We start from the raw sequence: 23,396 nt of genomic DNA on the forward strand, positions 1-23,396 counted from the left end.
GTTTTTCTGCTAAGGGGACAGGACAACTTCACCGCTTCAGCGACGATGGACGGGGCCATGTACCGTCAAATCTTGGGCAAGAACATCCTTCCCTCAGCCAGGGCATTGAAAATGGGTCGTGGATGGGTATTCCAGCATGACAATGACCCAAAATACACGGCCAAGGGAACAAGAAGCACATTAAGGTCCTGGAGTGGCCTAGCCAGTCTCCAGACCTTAATCCAATAGAAAATCTGCGGAGGGAGCTGAAGGTTCAAGTTGCCAAATGTCAACCTCGAAACATTAATGACTTGGAGAAGATCTGCAGAGTGGGACAAAATCCCTCCTGAGATGTGTGCAAACCTGGTGGACAACTACAAGAAACGTCTGACTTCTGTGATTGCCAACAAGGGTTTTGCCACCAAGTACTAAGTCATGTTTTGCAGAGGGGTGAAATACTTATTTCCCTCATTAAAATGCAAATCAATTTATAACATTTTTGACATGCGTTTTTCTGGATTTTGTTGTTATTCTGTCTCTCACTGTTCAAATAAACCCACCATTAAAATTATACACTGATCATTTCTTTGTCAGTGGGCAAACGTACAAAATCAGTAGGGGATCAAATACTTTTTTCCCTCACTGTATGTCCAAGTTGCCTGTTCAGACCGAGTCTTAAGTCCAACGGCCGCACAATAGATGGTGGTGGCATCTATATCTGCTCATGAAGAACCAGTGACATCTACAGCAGAATATACAACTTTTAAAGCCACTCCGTGTGAAGTGTACATGCCGTGCATGTTTGGAATCGACAGGTGTAAAAAGTTGGACTTGCGAAAAAAAACGACTTAGGAACAGAACTCAATAACCTAACTCGTTCGTAAGTCGAGTCCCTGTATGCGTCAGCACACAATGGTCAATACTCTTGCGAAACGCCATGAGATCTTCAGCATGCCTCTTGTACAAACAACTTCAAATTGAACAAAACATTTAAATTCCATAAAGGATGCACCTTTCAAAATATCACTCACAAGAAATCAGTGTGGTTATATCCAAAAGACTGAGCCTCTAACTAAACAGATAACCATTTACACTCCATGTGAATATTTTGCTATATAAGCTCACATGCCGATGGAACATAGGTTTAGAATTAATCTAAAACACAAATTCTGGTGGTGTTCATTCAGACGCTGTCTTTCTGACAGACCTGTTCTTCACCTGAGGACGGCTGCTTGCGTTGTGGCCGAAACGTCGTGAGAATTATTTTATTATGTTTTATTTTTATTATTTCCATTCTACGTGACTTTACCGAAAGAACCAAGAAGACACAAATTCTTGCCATTCCTTTGAAATAAATGCCTTTCAACAGCCACACGTAAATTCTAAATAGTTCATATGCAAAGCATTGGCTCAAGGATGTTACCATGCTCCTCAGGATTCCATTCCAAATAAAATAGAAAATATAAATTGATGGAAGGTTCTATTAAGGTGTTTTGATATTACCAGGTAAGGCCCACTGATCTACATAGCACTTTTTCAGAAGCGACCTGGCCACAAATGATAGCGCAACAAAGTGGCTCATCATGTGGAAATTTATAGCAGCCAAATAATCTAAAAACATGTTTATAAAATGTTGAGGGAAAAACCAGAGGTCCTGGAGAAAAATGCACACAACCAGAGCGAACATGCAAACTCCAAATATATAGGCATCGGGGTTGGGATCGAACCCACGACCTGTATACCAGGCGAGGTAGTTCACATCTCGCCACCATGGCGGCCCTGCCCAATTTACAACTGTCAAAGTTGCTTGCTTTGCTAACTTGCTGGTTGAGGGACAAATTGTAAATTACCGAATGCTTAGACAATAAACCACATACAAAAACAAAACCACTACAAAATCGGTAATGGGACTGTTGCTACAAAACGGGATGTAAAATGGACAATGTTATCTCCATTGTTTTGCAGTTTCCATGTTATTTTCCCAATATTTTAGAAAAATATGCGTTTAATGTATCGTTTCGAATCAGAATTAAGCTTTGACCATTCAACTTTGGAAATAAAAATATCTTTCAAGCTGAGCAAACATTACTTGTTTTCTTCTCTAAAGGACCTCTGACACGTGTCGGAAATGGTCATCCAACTACCACACATAGCCATGAACCCGATACGATGTCTTAAAGGTAATACAGTCGATCGGAAAGGTCAAGGCTGGGCTCCTTGTGAATGCTTTGCCCAACAAGAAAGGCCAGTTTGTGGGCATAATGGCAGGGTGCTGGCACGCAGATGACACCCTGCAAGATAAAGAAAACATTGAAATTAATGTTGCAATATTTACCAACGGTATAAATCCATATTATGTACAATCCAGAAAAGAAAAAAAATCAGTTAAAACATTTGGTCATCGAATCATCTCGATTCATTCGCTGTCATTTTTTTTGCAATAATTAACCTCCGATATAGCTCAATGCAGCCCCTTACCGGCCAGTTGTAGTAAAGGTGGCACATCTTGTAGGCAAGCCGCTGCATGTGGTCAGGCTTCATGTTGCTGGTGTCGTACACCACATTGTAGTGCGTGGGTGTCACGGTGCCCTGGCGCACCGACTGGCTCACGAGGAAGAAGTCATACCTTGGGGAAAGGGCCGTTGTAAGAGGGCATAACAAAATATTTGTTTGGGAGTCATGTTTGTGTTATGCTTTTGTCATGCTATTGTGCATGTATATGCACAGCCCTTTGACATCTCCCCGTTCCCTGTTGCGATGGTAGTTACTTGACCATACTTTACTATGCTAATCAACGAGGGTTGATTCATGCAGGAGCACTGTAGGAGCATAGACATGCAAGTACAACAATGGATTGTTTATCTGCACTGCCATCTGCTGCTGACCATGTAGCCCATCAGCATGTTATGTTATGCATGGTAGATATGCATCCAAGCAATACCTGGGCTCAAACGTGCTTCCAAAATCTGATATTGGGCAATGATTTGGTCACATCCTATATTATAAAAAAAGGCTTCATCTGCGATAATATTAATGCCTAGTTGCTAATCCAGTCAATTCCTTTCAAAAATGGCGTATTCCGACCAATTTCTCCTGATTTATCAAGGCAAAAACGGTAGCAACACATCACAAATAAGATCTTGCAATAAAATCCCAATGTCAACAAAATACCCACTTAGTCTTGAAAACCCTTTCCCCCGTCACCAGTGCTGTTGACTCCCTGGCCCTGTTAAATTACCGTCGAAATTCGCATAACACCCAAGTTGTATTTTGACATTAACCAACAAGTAAAACAAAATACACGTTAACGGTTTTATATTTGCACGCGATTAACAGTTTACAGCCGTAAACCATCATATCCACGTGCACATCTACAGCACAGGTCTGCAATGATAAAAACACAGATTGAGACTGGCAGCTCACCATTCATGACGCGTAGCCTCGGTGTCAATGACCGTGCCGGGCGATGGATTTTGCACTCCGCTCCTTCCAAACTCAAAGAAACGAGCAATGCCCCTCTTTTTCACCACCACCACAGTGACTTTGGGTCTTCATTCGCCAAAGAAGAAGAAAAAATAAGGAGATTTTTAAATAATATACATTCGGAACTATACGTTAGGGCGCTTCGACCATATTTTACAGTGGGTCTCAATAAAAAAATAGGAGTGTCCTGGCAGACCTCGTTGTCACATGCCATCGTGTTTAAACATCTGCACACATCTTCTTGGTTCTTTCGGTAAAGTCACGTAGAAGGGAGATAAAAATAAAATAATAAAACATAATAAAATAAAATTCTCACGACGTTTCGGCCACAACGCAAGCAGCCGTCCTCAGGTGAAGAACAGGGCTGTCGGAAAGACAGCGTCCGAATGAACACCACCAAGCTTGGCAGCGTATATTTAAGCTGGGTTAGGGGAGAGCGCCTTGACAAAGGAATTTACATATAAACAGATGAATTTAGCATACCTACACATTCCACAAGTAGTGACTAATCCCATATCTGGTGAGGCTCTGCTTTTGGCGAATTGCCCGATGATGCTGGATGCAATTACCAGCGAAACGTCGCGCTACTCAAATTGTAAATGTTGTGGTTTCACGCTTCAACACACCGGTGGGCTAAAGCAGTGAACTATTTGTCTTTTGTCAAGGTGACACTTTTTTGCTGATGGGCCATGTCGGGTGGTGGAGGGTTACGACACATTTATAAATAACGCGATCCAACCCAAAAACGTTGATTATGAACAGAGGAATTGTCTCAACACAAAGAATGACGAGACGAGTGGGACATACGTGTAGTCAGTGCCGAGGCTCTTGAGGCAGTCGAGTAGCTGGGGAACCTCATGGTTGACTACCACACTCAGCTGTCCGTCCCCCACACCGTCACGGTATAACACGATGCGCATTGGCAGAGTGCGATTGATCTGCTGCCACCGTTTGACTGCCGCTGAAGAAAGACAAAAATAACTTTATAGACAACATTAACTTCAGTTTTGTAAAAGCACTTCAACTTGCCCAATTGTGCCTCTTAGTTCATAATTTTTTATCCCAATCAGCTTTTGATGACTACCTTATGTGCCCAAAGAAGAATGTTGCCTGCTATGACGCACGGACATTGATAACGAAAATATGAACGCCAAAAAGGGCGCAAAAATATTAACGCCAAAAAGCGCACAAAGCATATGTATATAAGCAACATGTGATTTTTTTTTATTTAAAGCTTTCGTGACTTGGTTCTTTCGGTAAAGTCACGTAGAAGGGAAAAAATAAAATAATAAAAATATAAAACAGTATTTTTTATATTTTTTATTACATAATTTTTTCTCTTCTACGTGACTTTACCGAAAGAACCAAGAATAACATGTGATTTGTTGCGTTGCAAGAAATAGCAACTACTTGAGGATGCCTTCATCCACCAGTAGATTCATCATGGTCGACGATGACTTGAGTGTTTGGATTAATCGTACATTTTATTGATCAATTTGGTGAAAAACGGTAACGAGTCACACCTGCCCCATCAGTAGTAGACAAAAGCTGACCTCGAATTAGAGAAAATACCATATGCAACTACAACAAAACTTAAGTATTTAAATCATTACATCATCATAATGGCTTGCAATCATCTGGAGAGAAATAAAGTGCTTACATTGCATGCAAACTTTGAGTCCATCAATCATTTCCTGAGCAGCATGCTGGAAAATGCAACGCGAGTACCATCTGTATGGACAGACAATTTACAACAGTGATAAGCTGAGAAAATGCAAATCAATCACACAGCGAGTAATTTAAGTCAATCATATCGGAGCTACATTTCAAGAGGCATTATATTTAAAATTATCATAACAATACTCACATCACCCTGGGTTATATTCAATTAATATAGGAATGAGCATGGGTCTCAAAAAGGCCGGTTAGAAGTTTTTATTGGTCATTACAAACCTGGTAATAGTTTGGTTGAGACTTGCTACAAAGCCACAGACAGACTGCCCACGTGTAACAGAATCATGGCACGAGTCCACTCCAACCACCATCAACTGCTTAATCTGTATGCCACAAAAAGAGACCAAAAGCACATCCAAAGAGAAATGTGTTTGGTATAAAGCTAAGACACTGCTTGCACAATAGGATCACTGAAACACAAGCCAGGTTCACAAACCCACCTGGGAGGCATAAAACAGTCCATGCAGACACAAGTTCAGATGTGTAATTGTGTACCAATTTAGGTCACAATATTTGAGTTCTGTCAGCATCTTGCCACAAATGTTTAAAACCCATTACTTCAAGACCCTATGCTGACCAAATCTTAACATTCACCAACTCTCAGACAACACAACTGGATTACTAAATCACAACTGATTCGCTAATAGAAGCTCTTCATTAGCCATAGGCTATGTCGACATTGGCGCTCACACATGTCAGCAACTTATTTCCATATAGCAGTACGTGTGAAGCCTCATCAGGTAAGCAACAATTGTTGAAACACAAAGAACCCAACATCATGCAGTCTACTTACGGGAATCTCAACGCCCCACAGCTCTCCACCAAGCTTGCAGTTCATCTGCAATGCGATCTTTGTCGCAACGCTCCTTATCATTTGTGGCTTGCTGAGTGTCCGGGCGAGAACACATTGACTGGGGAACGGTCGTTCCACACACAGGAACTGCTTGATCGAATCATACTTTCCCTTGTGGACCGATGGCAGTACGCACATAACCTGATCACATTCCACATTAGAAACAAAAGCACACATCATATTCTCGCACTTTATACTATGCTAGAAAAGTTTTCTGCCTGGATTCCTACCCAGATTCCTGCCTGCCAAGGCAAAGTGCAGAATCGTGATGATGCCATCGCCGCATCTCAGAACGTTGGGCTGGATTAGTGCATGCTGATGCCATGCCACCCCCACCCACCACTCTGGCAGTGTATCCCGCACAACAGCACAGGATATGCCATCATTCTATCATATACATTAAACAAAGTTTTGCTCACTGGCTGCCGGGAGGGACAAGCCATCACCCATCCAAAACCAAGGGCCGGCTGTTAGTTAATACAAATACTGGACTATTAACCACACGTACAAACTTAAGAGTGTTATTTTGCATCACTCCCCACCCCGCTCCAAAATACTAATAAACACATTTCAATTGAATAGCAGAATAAAAAAAAAATTAGTTCCAAAGATTGTCCTCTTAACAATGCACCACAAAACCAATATTAAACTTGGGACTAAAATGAGGACCCCACTTACAATCTGGGTGTGATGGTTCAAATTCTGCTGCAAGGTTTGCACAAATGACTGTGCGCGATCCTGAACTTCAAACCTTCAAGACGAAAAAAAACACTTCGCTTATTCCAAGCACATGGCAAGTGAGAAAAACACAAAAAAACCTGTAGCCAGAGAACGAGAGGTTTTAGATACATACAACTCCAGCAGCTTTGTAAATCTGGTCACTGAAGTGGTATGCTAAATGGGTAACATTTTTTGGAATTTAATATTTCCAAACATAATCTGTTCCATCATCCGGACACTCACATTTCTGGCTTGTTGATGTGCATGCCCATGGGTGGGCCGACTTGCATCAGGTTCTGTACAATGGCACGAGCTTCATTGCTGTTGTTCCGCGTGAAAAGCAACATCCATTCTTCCAACGAGATGGGCGTCATCAGCTTCATGTTCCGAGACTCCCGCGACCAGTCTGCCTGTCTTTGGTTATACTGGTACTAACCACAAAAAAATACACAAATCAATAAACAATCTCGGTACCATGTACTCCGATCACTATCTGAATGATTGCATCCAGTATACATTTTCTAAACACAATTAAAATGAAACGTGGACATTTACCGATTGATCTTTCTGATAAAGCTTCTCACAAGTCACCACGCGACCAGTCAAGCTCAGCAGTTGCCGATCGAATGACAGGCCCCACTTTGCAAACTCATTACAAGTCTCCGGATTCCTGCATGCAGCAGAACCACACAATTCCGAAATGATTTAATGCACGCAGTTTGAATTCTGTGCAGAAACTTTGTCAACAAAGTGATGAAGGCCATCCCTACACTTCTCGATTATGGAGGTCGTCTGACCACGCTTCACCACACTATTCAGGAGAGTATTCTCCAGCTGAAGGTCCTGGACCAATTTAATTATCATTTTCCACGGATGCCAGCCATGGAAGGTAATTAACACTTGTGAGCACGAGTTGATAATGCAGTACGTTAACCGCTCACCACTGTTTCCTATGAACCCCAACCAGTGTTCGATTTCTGACCATGGCTAACAATCAAAGAAGTATGATATCTGTCCTGGCACTTGGTGCATACTTCCCCAACTGGTACTGACCAGTCATGCAGCAGAAGAGAATAATCCACTTGAACCATATCTCTATGCTACCAGTCTTCACCAACCCAGACTGTTCAGCATGAAGTAAAAAATCAAAACACAATGGCAAGGCCTTCATCGAGTGGTGTATTGGTCAAAAGGGTAGTACAATAAAACCTTGGATTGCGAGCATAATTCGTTCCGGAAACGTGTTTGTAATCCAAAGAACTCGTATATCAGTTGTGATCACGTGACGCTCGGCAGACAAAGCGTATACACGTACTACTCGTATTGCAAGACCTCGCTCGTTTGTCAAATTAATATTTATTTTAAAAAATTGCTCGTATTGCAAAACACTCGTAGACCAAGTTACTCGCAATCCAAGGTTGTACTGTATGTCCTTAAGGCGCATCGTTAAGTAGCACCTACTTTATGACAGCACAAGCAACATGTCCAATGAGACCAGCAAACTGCACTTTTAAACGTTTAATAAGGCAACAGTAAATTAACATTTTTACATACAAAAAAAACACACTTATTAATCATTGTGTAACGTTAACCAGCATCAGAAATTGCCATTGGTCTTTATTGCCCAGTTTATCCTCAACTCATTAGAATATTAAATTTAGCTGCCAATAAAATGGTAGTAACCATAAAAACAGTATGGAGATGCATTTTTCTCCCTCATTTCACATTTACGTTGCAGTGCAGAACTTACGATTGGAGTTTTTCAATGAATTTCTGCGTGGTCATTGCCCTCTTGTCTGGGCAAACTTGTGTTTGCAAGCCAAGGTCCTTCATGAGATGAAAATCTGAACGCATTTTGTCGCTCAAACCTGGAACAAACACCGTTCTTGCTGAACTCAAATTTGAAACGAAATTATCTCAAAACCTAATTGAGCAACACTCCCATCAATTACCCAGTAACAATGCCAGACTTTAAAGGCTCCCTTCACGTGAAGACACATGCTCATTGGGTGCAAACATAAAAAATACTCGCCGAAAAAACGGAGTACAAACAGGAATATCACCAACGTACACTTGCAGTGAACTTTGAAAATACGTGCCTTGTAAACTAAGTGTTTCCTAAGCTGCGCACACCTTCCTGTTGCGTCAGTACAACATAATGCACACCACCCTCCCCCAGTTGTGCTAAAAACAATGAAATGCAATTTTTGGTACGTAAATTTAACAGCAAGTAAAAAACGAGTCAAGGGTAGCATGATCTAGAAACCTGTCTACAAAGTCATCCTCACACACCAGCACCAGAGCGATTTTTCCAATTACACTGTGGGTTTTTCCCATAAAGTTTATATCTATTCGCTGGTGGCAGATGGAGGAAATCCTTCAACACAACAACACCTCCACCTGTTAAATAGCTGATCTCAGGCAGCAGGTGCAGCTCTATCTCCACCTTGTTCCCCACCGAGTCCTTGCGCTTTGGGCGGCTGATCAGCAGTGGCTGCTGCATGTCCTTCACTTCCAGGCTGTATTGCTTTGGTAATTAAGAGACAAGATTTACACAACTACAGCAGGTCATTGATTACCCGGCGGCTTCAGGCGCCAATCGGATAAATCACATCATTATTTAAAATAGCAAATTTTTGCAAATTCTTGACATCATGTTTGTAGGTGTTATCTTTTTTGTTTTAAATTTGTTTGCTATATTAAATTGGCATAAATAAACAGACAAAATATCCTACTTCTTTCAAAGGCAACGTATTTACTGTACCATACTTACCACTCCAGTCTCTAAGATTCTGCATATACGTGCAGTATTTTCATTGTTTAAGTTGTATGTAGTGTGTAATTTACTGTATATATTTAAAACTGAAATCAAGAAAAGCTACTTTTTTTGTCACGCGCACGGTGCCGATTGCCGGACTGGGTCACAGCCTTTGGAGTGGTTTTGCCAGTTTCGCTGGATCGGACCACCAGATGTTGGAAGCCGGATAACACATTCCTGTGGAGGGAGCTGGTAGGAACGTTGGGTTGCTCGGTCAATGGCCAGGGTCAACGGCGGCGTGGTGTATTCCGCATATATGCCCGACTGAGGGCGGGCACAAGCCGGCGTGAGTAGGTTAAACGTTGAGTTTTATAAGGGCACCACGGGGTGACCAGCCCCTCCCCACCCAGCACGACGGACACAATAATCCCCTGTGGGCTGGTGTAAGCAGGAGGTTCCTACCAGTATAAATGATCAAATGATTTATCACAACTCTTAATGAGCAATGGCAGCAATGTTTGTATATATTCATTGGTGGCCCATAAGCTTGTGCTGAAAATTCTTCATTCCCATTGTGGGGCAGCTAGTCTCTCTGCATAGAATTACTGATACTGACTTTCAAACAAACTGGTACTCATTTCAGCAATCCCAGATGATAGCACTATAAAGTTCCATCCAGAAGTTATTCCAGTATTACATGGCATCGAATATAAAGTATATGTTTAATTAAAAAAGGAAGACATTACCTTTGTGTAGTATTCATGGTAGGTTATCTCTGTGCCATCCGACTTCATGAAGGTCATGTTTGGATTTCTATTCCAAGAGATGTCGTCAATTCTGTAAGTCCGATTGTTGTACCTGCAATATAACAATTCACGTTATTTAAATTCATCAAGGTGCCACATTGGGTACAATTACCAACTCCTAAGCAAAATAGTATTCTTATTCCGACCTATGTAGACACAAGCAACACCATTTCATAATCTTATACTAACTTATCAAAACCATTGCCTTGAATTTAAAAAGCATTTTCTAAATAATATTCAAAACAATAAACTGCCCAGAAGGCACCTATATCTCATCATATCTCATAAACTAAGCAGGGTAGATTATGGAAAGTTATTGGACGATCACCAGACACAAAATCTGGAGTTACATAGGCAACAGAGGGCACTGCATAAAAATCAAAATTTGTACTATACTTTCAAGGCTCCCACGTGTATGCTAAATAGCTTCAATACACCACACTGACCAGTGTGTTTGAAATATGGGCAAACTAACCCCCATGGACTGGCTCGGGTTGGAGAAGTCTTAATCCAGCAGTAGAATGGCAATGGCTTGTACAAGAAATTATGCTCTTATGTATTGCAAATTACAAACAGGAAGCTCACATTTTGCAGCAATAAGACCTTACCTTGTGAGTATCACTTGGCCAACAAGCTCCTTTTGGCAAGCATCATGAAAATTTCGCTCTCCAATTTGCTCATACAAGGTGTACATGAAATCCAGAACGGACTCATTCCGGAGGATCTTGTGGCTGACGTCTGCGCAGAGCATCACATCGGACTCGTAGCACATGATGGAGGTGACAAAACCAGGCCAGACATGTAACCTAGGAGAAACGCAGGACACAAGTAAAAAAAAATGTCAACATGAAAAAATTAATCACAATGAATATAAGGTCTGGCTACTACTGCGTTATTTTGACAAGTGGGGCATGCCCGCATTTTTATTACGTTCTCGAAAATAGCCGCAATCGGCATATCCGCGATCCGCAAACTGTAAACGTATGGGAAAATGTTGGTTTCGTTCACAGCTTGTAATATGACAACCTAACCCTCCTTATGTTTTCTTATGTTACCCTACCTTAACCCAAACATTAAACAGGATGTATCGTTTAATGTAAGCTATGATTAATATTTTCTAGTGTTAAATATAACTTTGACAGTAAATTTAAAGAATGGGATAAACATGTGTACAGTGCTGTACATGTAAAGGTAAAAATAAAGATAATGACATGCACAGTAAACAAGTAACAAAAACAGATTTCTACTTACTGTGGGAGACAAGAAGGCATGTGTATTCTTCCGAGGCAGCATCATCGTGAGCAGTGCAGTTCGAGTACAGTACTTGTTTACGGTGCAGATAAGAATCTTGCAGTCAACCGTGGATAGTCAAACCAAAGGGGTGCTATTGACAAAACTATTCCTTAACACATTGTGTGGTCAAATCCACGATGAGGAAACCCGCAATGGGTTAAAGTTTGACTGGACCAAGCATTACACATTTCGACTACAGCAAAGAGATTGTAATGCTCATTATTGACATTTCTCTACTGTTGGAACAGACTTAAGACTGCAGATTTTACAATCTGGCACAAGGATCCACTAATTTTAATCTTTCTCTGCAGACAAGCAGAAAACTAGCATTTTTTATGATTGGCTACAGCCACACAAAGGCTTAAGACATTAAGCATTGTGCCACCATCATTGGGTTTGGCTATATAGAGTAAGGAGTGATGGGATTAATGTACCTGTGCTGTGGAATGGTGAATGCATCATCTGGATTGTAGTAGTTGCGTCCAATCTGTTGCATGTTGGCCATCTTCAGCACCCTTCAAAAAAATGGGAGCTTGTTTGACTTCCTTTTACATCAACTGCCATTTATTTTGAAATTTAAATGTCCCATGACATTTATCCACGAAATAATTTGCATTTTTATTGAAATTATAATGTACCAAGTATTCCCTGTGACATAACACCAAAGCAAAAACTAAGTTACGTCTTTTATACTGAGCCAAGAATGTGTCCCATGCGTGACGTCACTCCACGAGGCCCACCACCCTAATTAATATTCATGAGTGGGTGGATTTTTACACTAACGCAGGTCGAGCTAAATTAATGTATTATGCAAAGTCGCTTCAAATGACGTTTTTTTACAGAAAGTGACGGCAAAAAAATACATCTACGCAGCAGTGCTACATCCGTACGTAGCATCACTGCAAAAGAGCCCCCCCCCCCCTTATTATTATTCATGCCCGCGTGGAAATTTACACTAATGCACAAGGTCGCACACTCCACATGCCACACCCCTCCCCTCATTAATAATCATGAGCAGGCGACGTCACTCCACATGTAGCAACCCTCCCCAATAACCATTAGTGGGTTATGTCACTCCCCAAGGGGCAACCCCCCCCCCCCCCTCATTAATAATCATGAGTTGAACAATTTTTCTATTGAATATTTCACATTTAATCCAATATGCATCCGTCCTTGGACGGGCAAAAGGCTAGCAGATAAATAATAATCACATCTTATGTCCCCTTCCAGTGGCATGTTAAAGGCAAACTGTTGGCCCACAAAGATTTAATTAGGCTGAAAAATCCGTCTCTTGAATACTAAAAGGTACCATTTCCTTTCCTTAAATTACAGGTATTTATAAGCTCACAGCAAGACAGACGATGCAGCTGCAGTGAGGACTACTTGTGCAGCGATTGTGAGTTTACATGTTAAGATAAACGTTAGACGTGGAAAATTACTGGCCAAGTGTGGCAGGAACCAGTGAGTGCAGCGCATTGCTGCCATTTGCGACTGCTGGTGGGGGGTGTTTGTGTGACATACATTTTCGGGTCAATCTGGAAAGGTACATCTAATTTGCATTTTAAAAGAGTATTTGTTTATCTTCGTGGTTCTTTTCGGTAAAGTCACGTAGAAGGAAAATGATAAAAATAAAACATAATAAAATAATTATCACGACGTTTCAGCTACAACGCAAGCAGCCGTCCTCAGGTGAAGAATGAAACACCACCAAGCTTGGGCATAATATGACTTTGAAACCCCCCGCTCACCTCCTACGCATTTCCCATAAATATGCTAAATCCCTCTTGATATGCAAATTCTTTTGTCAAGGTGCTCTTCTTCCCACTCCAACCCAGCTTAAATATACGCTCCAAGCTTGGTGGTGTTTCATTCTTCACCTGAGGACGGCTGCTTGCGTTGTAGCCGAAACATCGTGAGAATTATTTTATTATGTTTTATTTTTATTATTTTCCTTCTACGTGACTTTACCGAAAGAACCAAGAAAATGAATCCCTGCAGTCACGAAAGCTTTAAATCGCGTATTTGTTTGTCCATCAAAGGGCAAAAGTTTAATTCATTGGTCACAAGGTTGAACCGTTTCATTAAAACAATTAAGGCATGTAGGTCTGTGTTTAAGGGAAAAAAATACAGTTTGTAAATGTTCCAGCTAGAGACCAGAGCTACGTTATTTACTTGCGAAAGATGATGTTAAACAGCACAATGGCAGTCGGTGATGATGGTGGGAGTTCGTTGGTCAAAGTGATGGTGATCTTTATCTTCTGTTCCTGTCTTGTTTGGCTCCATACCTCACTCACCTGAATATATGCATGGACAACATCACAAATGTGTCACTATCATTTTATGTGGGGTGTCAAAATTGCAACTCAGTACATGTTCATGTTGTAAAAATTCGACTCAAAAGTCTCCACTTATACAGATTGATTATAAATTGTCCATCAAAATAAATGTATCAATAATTGAGCATCTGAAGAGAACGTGTTGAAATAAAACAATGCCCTCTGTCTGATTAAGTATCCAGATATTTTCAGACTGGTCCTCCACTAGAATGCTTGGCCAATACATGTTTTCAGTATTTGCAATTAACAAATGTTTGGTATGCGAGAGGACCTGGAGAAAACCATGCACATGCAGAAGGGCATATGGCACAGTTTGGCACCAGCTATCATAGAGTGCGGTTGTGTCGCCAAGATCTCTCTGCAATGAATACAATGTCTTTAAAAACAACGCCGCTACGCCTCCCTACCAGAGGTCGCAAGCGGGTACCCGATACCCGTAACCTACCCGATACCCGGCTACCCGTACCTGGCTGGGTACGGGTAGCCGTTTGCGACCCTGGTGCGGCCGGGTACGGGTAGGCCGTGAGTCACCGTTTGTCACTCATTTCGGGTAGGGTACGGGTAGGGAACGGGTAGCCGTACCCAGCCGGGTAGGGATACCCGTTTGCGACCCTGGTGCGGCCAGGTACGGGTAAGGAATCAAAACCCGTTTGCGACCTCTGCTCCCTACATAAAATTCATGCAGAGCCACGAGCGCTTTCCCAGACTCAAAAGGCGAATGGGACCCACCTTACAACTTGCAGAAGAAGGGTTAAATTGACCGCAGAATTTACCTTCTCGAGTTTCTTGGGCAAGTAGAGAATGCAGCCATCAAAGGCTCGCGTTTCACCGAGCAGCTCATTATGTTCATGCAACAGCGCAATCCTCAGTCGTTTGGATTCCAGCTCTGGGCTGAATGTCACGTGGTACTGATATACCATCCACGTCTTCCGTGACAACAACTTGAAGTAGTTAGTCAGTAGTTTGACCGGCTGACCCGACAAGCCTGGAACCCACATTCCAAATGGAATGCAGGGGAAAATTATCGTGTAAAAATAATTTTGCTTAATCGTATACATCATTGTTTTTTTTGTATATTTAAGAACGTGCAATTGTATCGCTATGATTAATAACATAGCCAACAACATATTGATCAATTACCAACATGTATTTTTTTCTGGAAAACTCCAAGGTCATTCGACCAATTTCAGTGGTGGTGGCATAATGTTATGTTTGGTTTATGCAAACGAGATCAAATTTACTCAAAGGAAATTAACACTTCACCTCATAATTAATGTTATCGAACCCAATACTGCTTATCCGATCCACCAATTGAAAGAACCCTACAGGCCCAATAAAAAAATCATATATTGGATAGAGGCATGTGCCATTGTGGAGGGGTGAGGATGGGGGCGGAGGGAGCCATTGCATCAATCGATTTGTATTAACTCGAGTGGCAAGTCATGCAAGTTGATCACTGGTGAGTACTGTCAGGTAAGTAATCTTACGAGGATCTGGTGGCACGTGTTATCATGTCACTCTGTCCGCAGATCGGGCTGCCCACTAGTGACCAATAATTGTGCCTGTGTGAACGCTCAAAGTGTGTGTGTGGCAAAATGGAAGAACCGGAAAGAGACGAAGACCTAAAGGAGAATGTCTTGACGACGACATAAGATTGGTGCCAGAAAGTTGTTGCAGCACTACCTGAGCATATTGGCACAAGACAGAGGAAAGCGGAAATGACGAAATGTGCAGTGGATACCTACGGCTATCTCCCCATCAATCGTGGTGATGATGATGATGAACGCTCACCAGTCTTAGACTGACGGACATGTTCCATTGTCTGGCGAGTCATCAAGCCGACATCCATTGTCTGCATCTGGCCACGACGGCGGCCCCCGCGATCCACTACCATCAGCCCCTCCATGCCTGCTGACACTAAAGATACATCTATAGGATGGGAAAGAGACAAAAGTACTGTTACACATTAAAACTGTACATCTGTACGATAAATAATTGTTAGCCCTCACTGAACAGCAACTCCTTCACATCTGCAATTTTTTTGGTAATATTTTCGTACGGTATTTGAAAACTATGACATCACTTGGCAACAGTTTTAAAGCTAAATCTTGAAATTTAAAAGCATGCAATATAAAAATACAAAGTTTTGTATTGGCCAAAATAATTTGCTGAAAGATTAAAATGATTAATGGAACAAAACGTAAAAAAAACATACCTGAAGATAATCCAGAATCAGGCTCCATGTTAATCAAAAGAAAGAAAATAGGTAAGCTTAGTAATTGAGATACATTTTACCCCAAGCAATGTATAAATAACATGTTTCGCATTCGTATATTTACCAAAAATATATTATCGCATACACATTATAAAGCTAGCAAAGCCTCACTGAGCCTCAAGATTTCTTTTGTACAATGCTACATTCAGGTTTTCAAAGTTCATAAACGAGTTTTCGGCACGAGTAAACTGGAGTGATGTAAAAATCCAAATGCACACGAGAGAATAATACTCAAAAACTCTGCAGATTAAAATATCAATCTGTACTACCCTCTCCTAACCACCTTGCAGGCCCAGCCTACAACACCAGATACTGATACGAACCTCCTGGTTACACCAGCCCACAAGGGATTATTGTGTCCGTCCGTCGTTCAGGGAGGGGCTGGGTGGGGAGGGGAGGGTGGGGAGTGGCTGGGTGGGGAGGGTGGGGCTGAGTGGGAAGGGGCTGAGTGGGGAGGGGAGGGTGGGGAGGGGCTGGGTGGGGAGGGAGGGGTGGGGCTTGGTGGGGAGGGGCTGGTCACCCCGTGGTGCCCTTATAAAACTCACGCCGGCTTGTGCCCGCCCTCACAGTCGGGCATATTTGCGGAATACACCACGCCGCCGTTGACCCTGGCCATTGACCGAGCAACCCAACGTTCCTACCAGCTCCCTCCGCAGGAATGTGTTATTCCTACAGTATCCAAGCCAATCACTAAACAGGATGCAATCTGCTTAGCTTCCGAGTTCTAGCCTTTCATGGTGACAAGGTCGTTTATACTCGATTTATTGAAATTGCTTTAATAGATTGGGAAACAGTGAAGGCCTGCAAATCTAAAGCTCTGAAACTCAATCTTTAGTTAGACTGGAGAAACCCAATGAGCTATGTTCTTTTTCTCAGATTTCCAGTAAGTCCATAAGCCCAGAGCAGATATTTCACCTATCGGTTTCAATGGCTCTATGGTGGTCAATAACAATTAATTGTTTTGTCAAACGAGTCGCTCATACTTGGTACATAAAGGAAAAGCTTCACGAAACCATCTATGCAAATCTTCTGAGCATTATTCTATAGTGTTGGTGGTTTTCTCCCACATGCAAAATATTCCTTGAAAACTGAATTGGCCAAACACACCAATGCCTCTTACATCTTGGATTTTTAAGGACTCATTGAGTCTTATCAGGATGATGGCATTATAGTTAATCACATGTTCATATTATTTTTGTATGTTGGTAAAGCTTATTCTGCAAAATGAAATTACAATACATCTTCATTATAAACGAATATACTATAAATAACAACATTACAAATAGTGTTTTATTGTAATGTATGCAACTGTAATGTAATGTAGCAATAAAACAAAACAAGGCGTAACTGCCATTTATGACTATAGCGGCAACAGCAACCGTACCTGTGACTGGCTTCCTGGTAGAGGGCATGGTGGCTTTCTGGCGACCTCTGCCAAAAAGGTCACTCGCAGATTCAACGTCCCCGAGTTGTGAAGCGAGCGGTGGCGGTTGAGCCATCTAAAAACACAAACGTGCCATTAGGAACACTGAAGATTTGCCTACACGAAAATTTACACAAACTAACGTCTTATAGTAACCACATCACGATTTTGTGTACAAAAATTTTGTACGCGCACAAGCAGGTAAAAGGGTTTTGTTTTCAAGGTGTACGTGAATCAGAACATGTGCGACCTTCCAATTGCAGCATCCAGATTCAACTTGCGTTTAAGACAACTTAGTTTACATTTTTATTCACTTAAAAGTTCGAAATGGAGTAATTATACGTGCAAATGTACGACTTTAAATGTGTAGCATTAAACCAATTAAAATTAGTCTCTTAAAAGTGTCTGCATACACAAAACAAGATCTTCTGCAGACAGCTTATTCACTTAGGAGGTCTGTCCATTTACATTTAAGGTGCTTGTCTATAGAATTTCTGCTTGGTATTGGTCTGTAAAATAAGTTGGACTTAACAAATATCTCGATAAAACCGATTTATTTTTATTCAACGAGCCAGGAGACTCAGCAGCAAAGCAGCCTATACCGTATTTTCCCGCAAATAACCCGTGGGGGAAAACCACTTTTTACAAACAAGACCCTGCGGGGTATATGGAGGTGCGGGCTATCCCACAAATATTTTACACGTGTGACATGTCATAACTCGTTTACATTTTTTCATGGTAGGACTATCCACTATGCAACACTTTCCTTTGACTAAAGCACTGCTGAATAAACCACTCGCACTAAAATTGCACATGTTATCACGTTTCAAATGAATTGTTTGTACAATTTTTGAAGTGCTTGCACTTTGTTTACCGGCGACGGGAGAGCTGGGGGAGGGAGAGGTGGGGGGTTGTGGGGTGGGGCAGCTGGGGGGAGGGAGAGGTGGGGAGGTGGGGGCGAGGCACGGAGTTACCGTAGTTCTGCTATTATCTGCGCAGTTCACAATCTACCAGTGCTAAAACTGTACTTATCTACCTGTTATGTTAGTTATTTATTGGATATTTACTTAGTTCACTCGTTTCCGGTTAGTTTGTTTTCTTTGTGCACGTTATGCTTTTAATGTTAACAATTGATAGTGGAATGTATTACAAATGTAAACTTCGCATTAATGATGGAATTAAGCTGCGGTAACGACGTTAAAGATATGAATGCATGCGGGGTATATGGAGGTGCGGGCTGAATTTTTTTTACACAAAATGCTCTTTTTTCGGGGTATATGCGTCTGCGGGTTATATGCATATGCGGACTATATGCGGGAAAATACGGTAATCAAAGTTACGAGTTAACCACCCCCACCCCACCATAGAAATTTCTGGATTTTCACAACTGGCTCAGCATGGCTGTAAACGGGATCTGAGCAGTGACCTCGATGCCAATTTGAGCTGAGAATCACTTTTCGAATGTGCTCTTGTATGTCATGCAACTGTTGTTCAGAACACGTGCCTTAGAAACATGAGTTTAGATTATTTGGCTGCTATAAATTTCCACAAGCCACTTCGTTGAGCTAATAGCTCAGTGGGCTTTACCTGGCAAGATAAAAAAATAATTAGTTTATCTTTATTTGCATATTTTTTTTCAAGTGACTTGTTCATCTTATCCATACATTGTGCATGCCTATCGTGTTTATGTATTGTTTGTTGTAACCTTCTGACTCGCTCCCAACTGGACACCTGTAAAAAGAGCTTCATAGCTCATCGGATTTCTCCAGTATAAAAAATATATACAGTAGAACCTCGATCATCCGCGTGCGGTTTATCCGATTTACGAATTAACCGCGCACCCGAAATTTTTACATAAATAACTCATGGATTTCCCCTTAAGCCCAAATTATTAATCTAAAAAGTTTTACATTATTCTTGGAAATGTTTATTACAAGTCTTGTGCTTAAACCGAACAAATGTGCTTCGGTGAATATGAAATCCACGCGATTGCCTCTATGTACAGTATTTGCATATGCTTAGAACAGTGGGCTTTGCCTGGTAGGATGGAGATGGTTTATACTCTTTGGTTGTTCCGGTAAAGTCACGTCGGTAGAAAATAATAGATCACGACGTTTCGATCGCAACACAAGCAACCGTCATCAGGTGAGGCAAACACAGCAGGGGAAATGCTGACGAAAGAACCAAAGAGTATGGATTCCTGCAGTCACGAACGCTTAAAATCAAAGAGATGGTTTAGTTTTATTTGTATGATTGGGTGATTTGTTTACCTTTTCTGAATTTTGCACTACTGTTTTTTATTGTTGTAACTGTGAAAAAGCGCTTTATAGATCATCGGGCTTTTTAGTATACACGCCGTCCCCGACTTACGATGGGAGATGCGTTACGACGACCCCATCGTAAGTCGAAAATGGCCTAGCCTACCCAGGAGTCTTAAAGAATGGTGATAATTTAGCAAAACAGAGCAATTTACAGTACCGTACTGTATAAACTATATGCGTACAGTATATCCCGGCAGCATCCCAACGTACAGTATCGTACCTCGTACGCTGCTGCGTTTGCCTGCCGCGCGAAATGTAAAATATTTAACAATTTTGCCATATCGCTATCGCCATCGTAAGATCTAAATATCGTAAGTCGGGCCATCGTAAGTTGGGGACTACCTGTCAATGGAATCTGAGTGGGCGGAGTTTGATTTTGATTGGCGTGGTGATCCACCCAGTGGGCGTCATCACTGAGCACGCCCATCGACCATTCAGTATTCGTTCTTAATCAGATTTATACTGGAAGAATCCATCCATCCATTGAATTATAAAGCTCTTTTTTCATGTCCAGTCGGGGCGGGTAAGAGGGTTACATCAACAATACAAAAACACAATTGAAAGAGTAACAATCTTAATCTGTCAGTCGTGCTTAATTTTGAGTGAATTATACCCGTACCCATCAACCCATAAGGTTTACCCCGTATTCTTGTACAGGGAAATAGTTTCAGGTCCATACAGCAACATTTTTTGGTCTATTTGTGTTTCTCCCTTGTGATGGGATTTTGTAGGATAAACGTTGAGATTTATAAGAGCAAAGGGTGGCCAATAAGGTCCGAATTGGTCTGTAATTAGGCACCAAGGTGTTGAACAGAGAAATATATACCCATCATTAATTTTGTGAGTTTTAATTAATACCAATATTAGTGGAGGGGGGGGGGGATTTGCCATCGAGATCCGCGGGGAAATGGAAAATTCTTGAAGCTTTCGTGACTGCAAGGATTCATACTCTTTAGTTTTTTCGGTAAAGTCACGTAGGCAAAACAATACAATAAATGAAAACTTTTGTGCCTTTTTACACCTGATGAGGGAAAATTGTGTTGCCTCCGAAATGTCGTGATTTAATTTAGTTGTTTTCATTTATTTTATTGTTTTACCTACGTGACTTTACCGAAAAAACCAAAGAGTAGAAATGGAAAATTTTGTTGTTAATCATCGGCAGCCATCTCGACGCCCGTCATCATCGCGAACAATCGAGAGAACGACGTCGACTTGAGCTAACTAAACAACTCTAATTCTAGATTTGAAGCTTTCGTGACTGCAAGGATTCATACTATTTGGTTTTTTCGGTAAAGTCACGTAGGTAAAAATAAAAAATAGAAATAAAATAATAAATCACGTTTCGGAGGCAACACAAGTCTCCGTCATCAGGTGGGACCCTCACAGCTAAATTTACTGTATCAAGTGAGGAAAAATTCCAAGAGACAAGCTCTTAAAATAATATTAAAATAATAAATCACGACGTTTCGGAGGCAACACAAGTCTCCCGTCATCAGGTGGGACCGTCACAGCTAAAATTACTGTATCAAGTGAGGCAAAATTCTAAGAGACAAGCTCTTCAAATAATAAAAATATTATAATAATATTAAAATAATAAATTATGACGTTTCGGAGGCAACACAAGTCTCCGTCATCAGGTGGGACCGTCACAGCTAAATTTACTGTATCAAGCGAGGCAAAATTCCAAGAGACAATCTCTTAAAATAATAAAATATTATAATAATATTAAAATAATAAATCATGACGTTTCGGAGGCAACACAAGTCTCCGTCATCAGGTGGGACCGTCACAGCTAAATTTACTGTATCAAGCTGAGGCAAAATTCCAAGAGACAAGCTCTTAAAATAATAAATATTATAATAATATTAAAATAATAAATCACACAACAACAAATAATTAACAACAATTATCTCAGACTCGTGTGCGTGTTGTATTTCTTAACGCCACGTGCTTGAAAAACTCACAGCGGACGCAGTTCCGGCATCGCCTTGCGCATGCGCAGGAGGTAGTGCGGCCTCGTCGCCACGGCCGCGCCCGCGGGCACGCGCGCGGCCCCTCCCAGGCATCATCTTGAGGCCGCCTTCTAATTATTATTTTTAAAAGACAACAAGATGTGTAGAAAAAAATAATGAGACACACCGATTAATGTTTCAACGCAAGCGAGAAACGAGAAAATCGCGACGACGTTTCACCACACGCGTTCCATTTAAAATGGCGCCAAACCGCGACATCTACCATTCAATATTTATTTAAAATTACGCATTTAACAAACTTTTAAACGTCTCGTTCACATCGCCGCATTAAAACGAGCTGGTAAAAGTTGCACTTTTCATTAGAAATCGAATGTTTATCGCCTCACAAGTTTTCGCCCGCGACTTTATGAAGAGGAAATTTTCGCAGTCGACGAGGAGTGCGTCCACGTGCGGCCCCGCGCGTTGTGAGCCCCCCCCCCCCCAGCCAGCCTTATATAGAGCAGCTTCACATTGGCTCCGCGATTAATGTATCCTTCCGCGATGCGATATAATCCCCCGCTCTCCACGCTCATCACCGTTTCAAGAGTCCCGTTCATTTTACTTTTCGAACAGTTATGTATGTTGGCAGTGTTTAGAATATCGTGAAATGTACGTAGTATATATATTTTTTTAAAAATTCATACTTTACAGTATAATACGTAGAGATAGTCCGGTCGGAAGACCAGACCCCGTCACAGAAATGTGGAATGGCCACGACTATGTTTTCATTAGTTGGGCTGAGCCGAACTCCAGTGTGCGTTTTACCAACTTATGTCTATGAATTGTATGGGTTTATTGTACAACTAGGGGTATATTGTAAAGGCGTAAATATTCGCCCCATTGCCAAAGCAATTCAGATTTTAACTTGCCGGGATGCAGATTCGATTATTCGATTAAAAGAATCGAACAAAATGTTGAAACATTTTGAATTTAGAGGCCTCTAGTGGCTGTAGATGGAACTAATAAGAGATCTAATTACAATACAGTTCTGGATTTACAGTGAAAATGTCGATTATTGCGCTATTCATGTTTTAGTTTTTTGTTTGTTGCGGTTGCACCCGATTCAAAAGCCGAATGGCTCACAGGGCTATACCTAATCAATGAACTTGATGCAAGTAACTCTTAATAAGGGTTGCCACCTTTACCGCTGAAGATCAAACCGAGATATTTCTCAGCCACCCATCATATATCCGGTACATATAAACGTATACCGCACAAATATTGATGCCAATCTCCAAGATTATCCGGGTCAAACCGGGACGGGTGGTAACCCCACCTATAACGTATGCGACACGGATCCAACTGCCACGTGTAATCATACCTGTCCACCCCTTTATCAGTGCCCTACCTTATTGCAGACCAATTCAGACATTATTGGTCACCCCGTGCTCTTATAAATCTTA

General features: G+C 41.4%; 1 protein-coding gene across 2 annotated transcripts; it reads right to left on the reverse strand.

Moving 5' to 3' along the window:
• Positions 1–1,250: 1,250 nt before the first annotated feature.
• PIWIL1 (piwi like RNA-mediated gene silencing 1) lies at positions 1,251–22,420 on the reverse strand. 2 transcript variants are annotated; one of them, XM_061562413.1, is made up of 21 exons: positions 22,341–22,420; positions 21,946–22,064; positions 17,622–17,736; positions 15,754–15,879; positions 14,736–14,947; positions 13,799–13,920; positions 12,061–12,141; positions 10,942–11,139; positions 10,274–10,385; positions 9,170–9,296; positions 8,520–8,637; positions 7,325–7,439; positions 7,013–7,200; positions 6,728–6,800; positions 5,990–6,190; positions 5,416–5,519; positions 5,123–5,193; positions 4,270–4,423; positions 3,403–3,528; positions 2,458–2,605; positions 1,251–2,270 (listed from the first exon to the last, which is right to left on the reverse strand). In XM_061562413.1, exons 2-21 carry the CDS (start codon positions 22,048–22,050, stop codon positions 2,154–2,156), a joined length of 2,613 nt encoding a protein of 870 aa, XP_061418397.1. In that variant the 5' UTR covers positions 22,051–22,064; positions 22,341–22,420; the 3' UTR covers positions 1,251–2,153. The 2 variants fall into 2 exon arrangements, with proteins under 2 accessions (XP_061418397.1, XP_061418396.1); XM_061562412.1 differs by having other exon boundaries at positions 15,754–15,891.
• Between the last annotated feature and the right edge of the window lie 976 nt (positions 22,421–23,396).

The sequence above is a fragment of the Lethenteron reissneri genome, chromosome 29, assembly GCF_015708825.2.
Source record: "Lethenteron reissneri isolate LAM-NWPU_2019-01 chromosome 29, ASM1570882v1, whole genome shotgun sequence".
Taxonomy (NCBI): Eukaryota; Metazoa; Chordata; class Hyperoartia; order Petromyzontiformes; family Petromyzontidae; genus Lethenteron; species Lethenteron reissneri.

Coding starts and splice junctions, on each gene's coding strand:
- PIWIL1 (XM_061562412.1), bottom strand. CDS start 22,050: ATGATGCCTGGGAGGGGCCGCGCGCGTGCCCGCGGGCGCGGCCGTGGC. Junction 11,140..12,060: donor TTCACCATTCCACAGCACAG/GTACATTAATCC, acceptor CGTTTCTCCTAG/GTTACATGTCTGGCCTGGTT. Junction 7,201..7,324: donor TTTATCAGAAAGATCAATCG/GTAAATGTCCAC, acceptor TTTTGTGGTTAG/TACCAGTATAACCAAAGACA.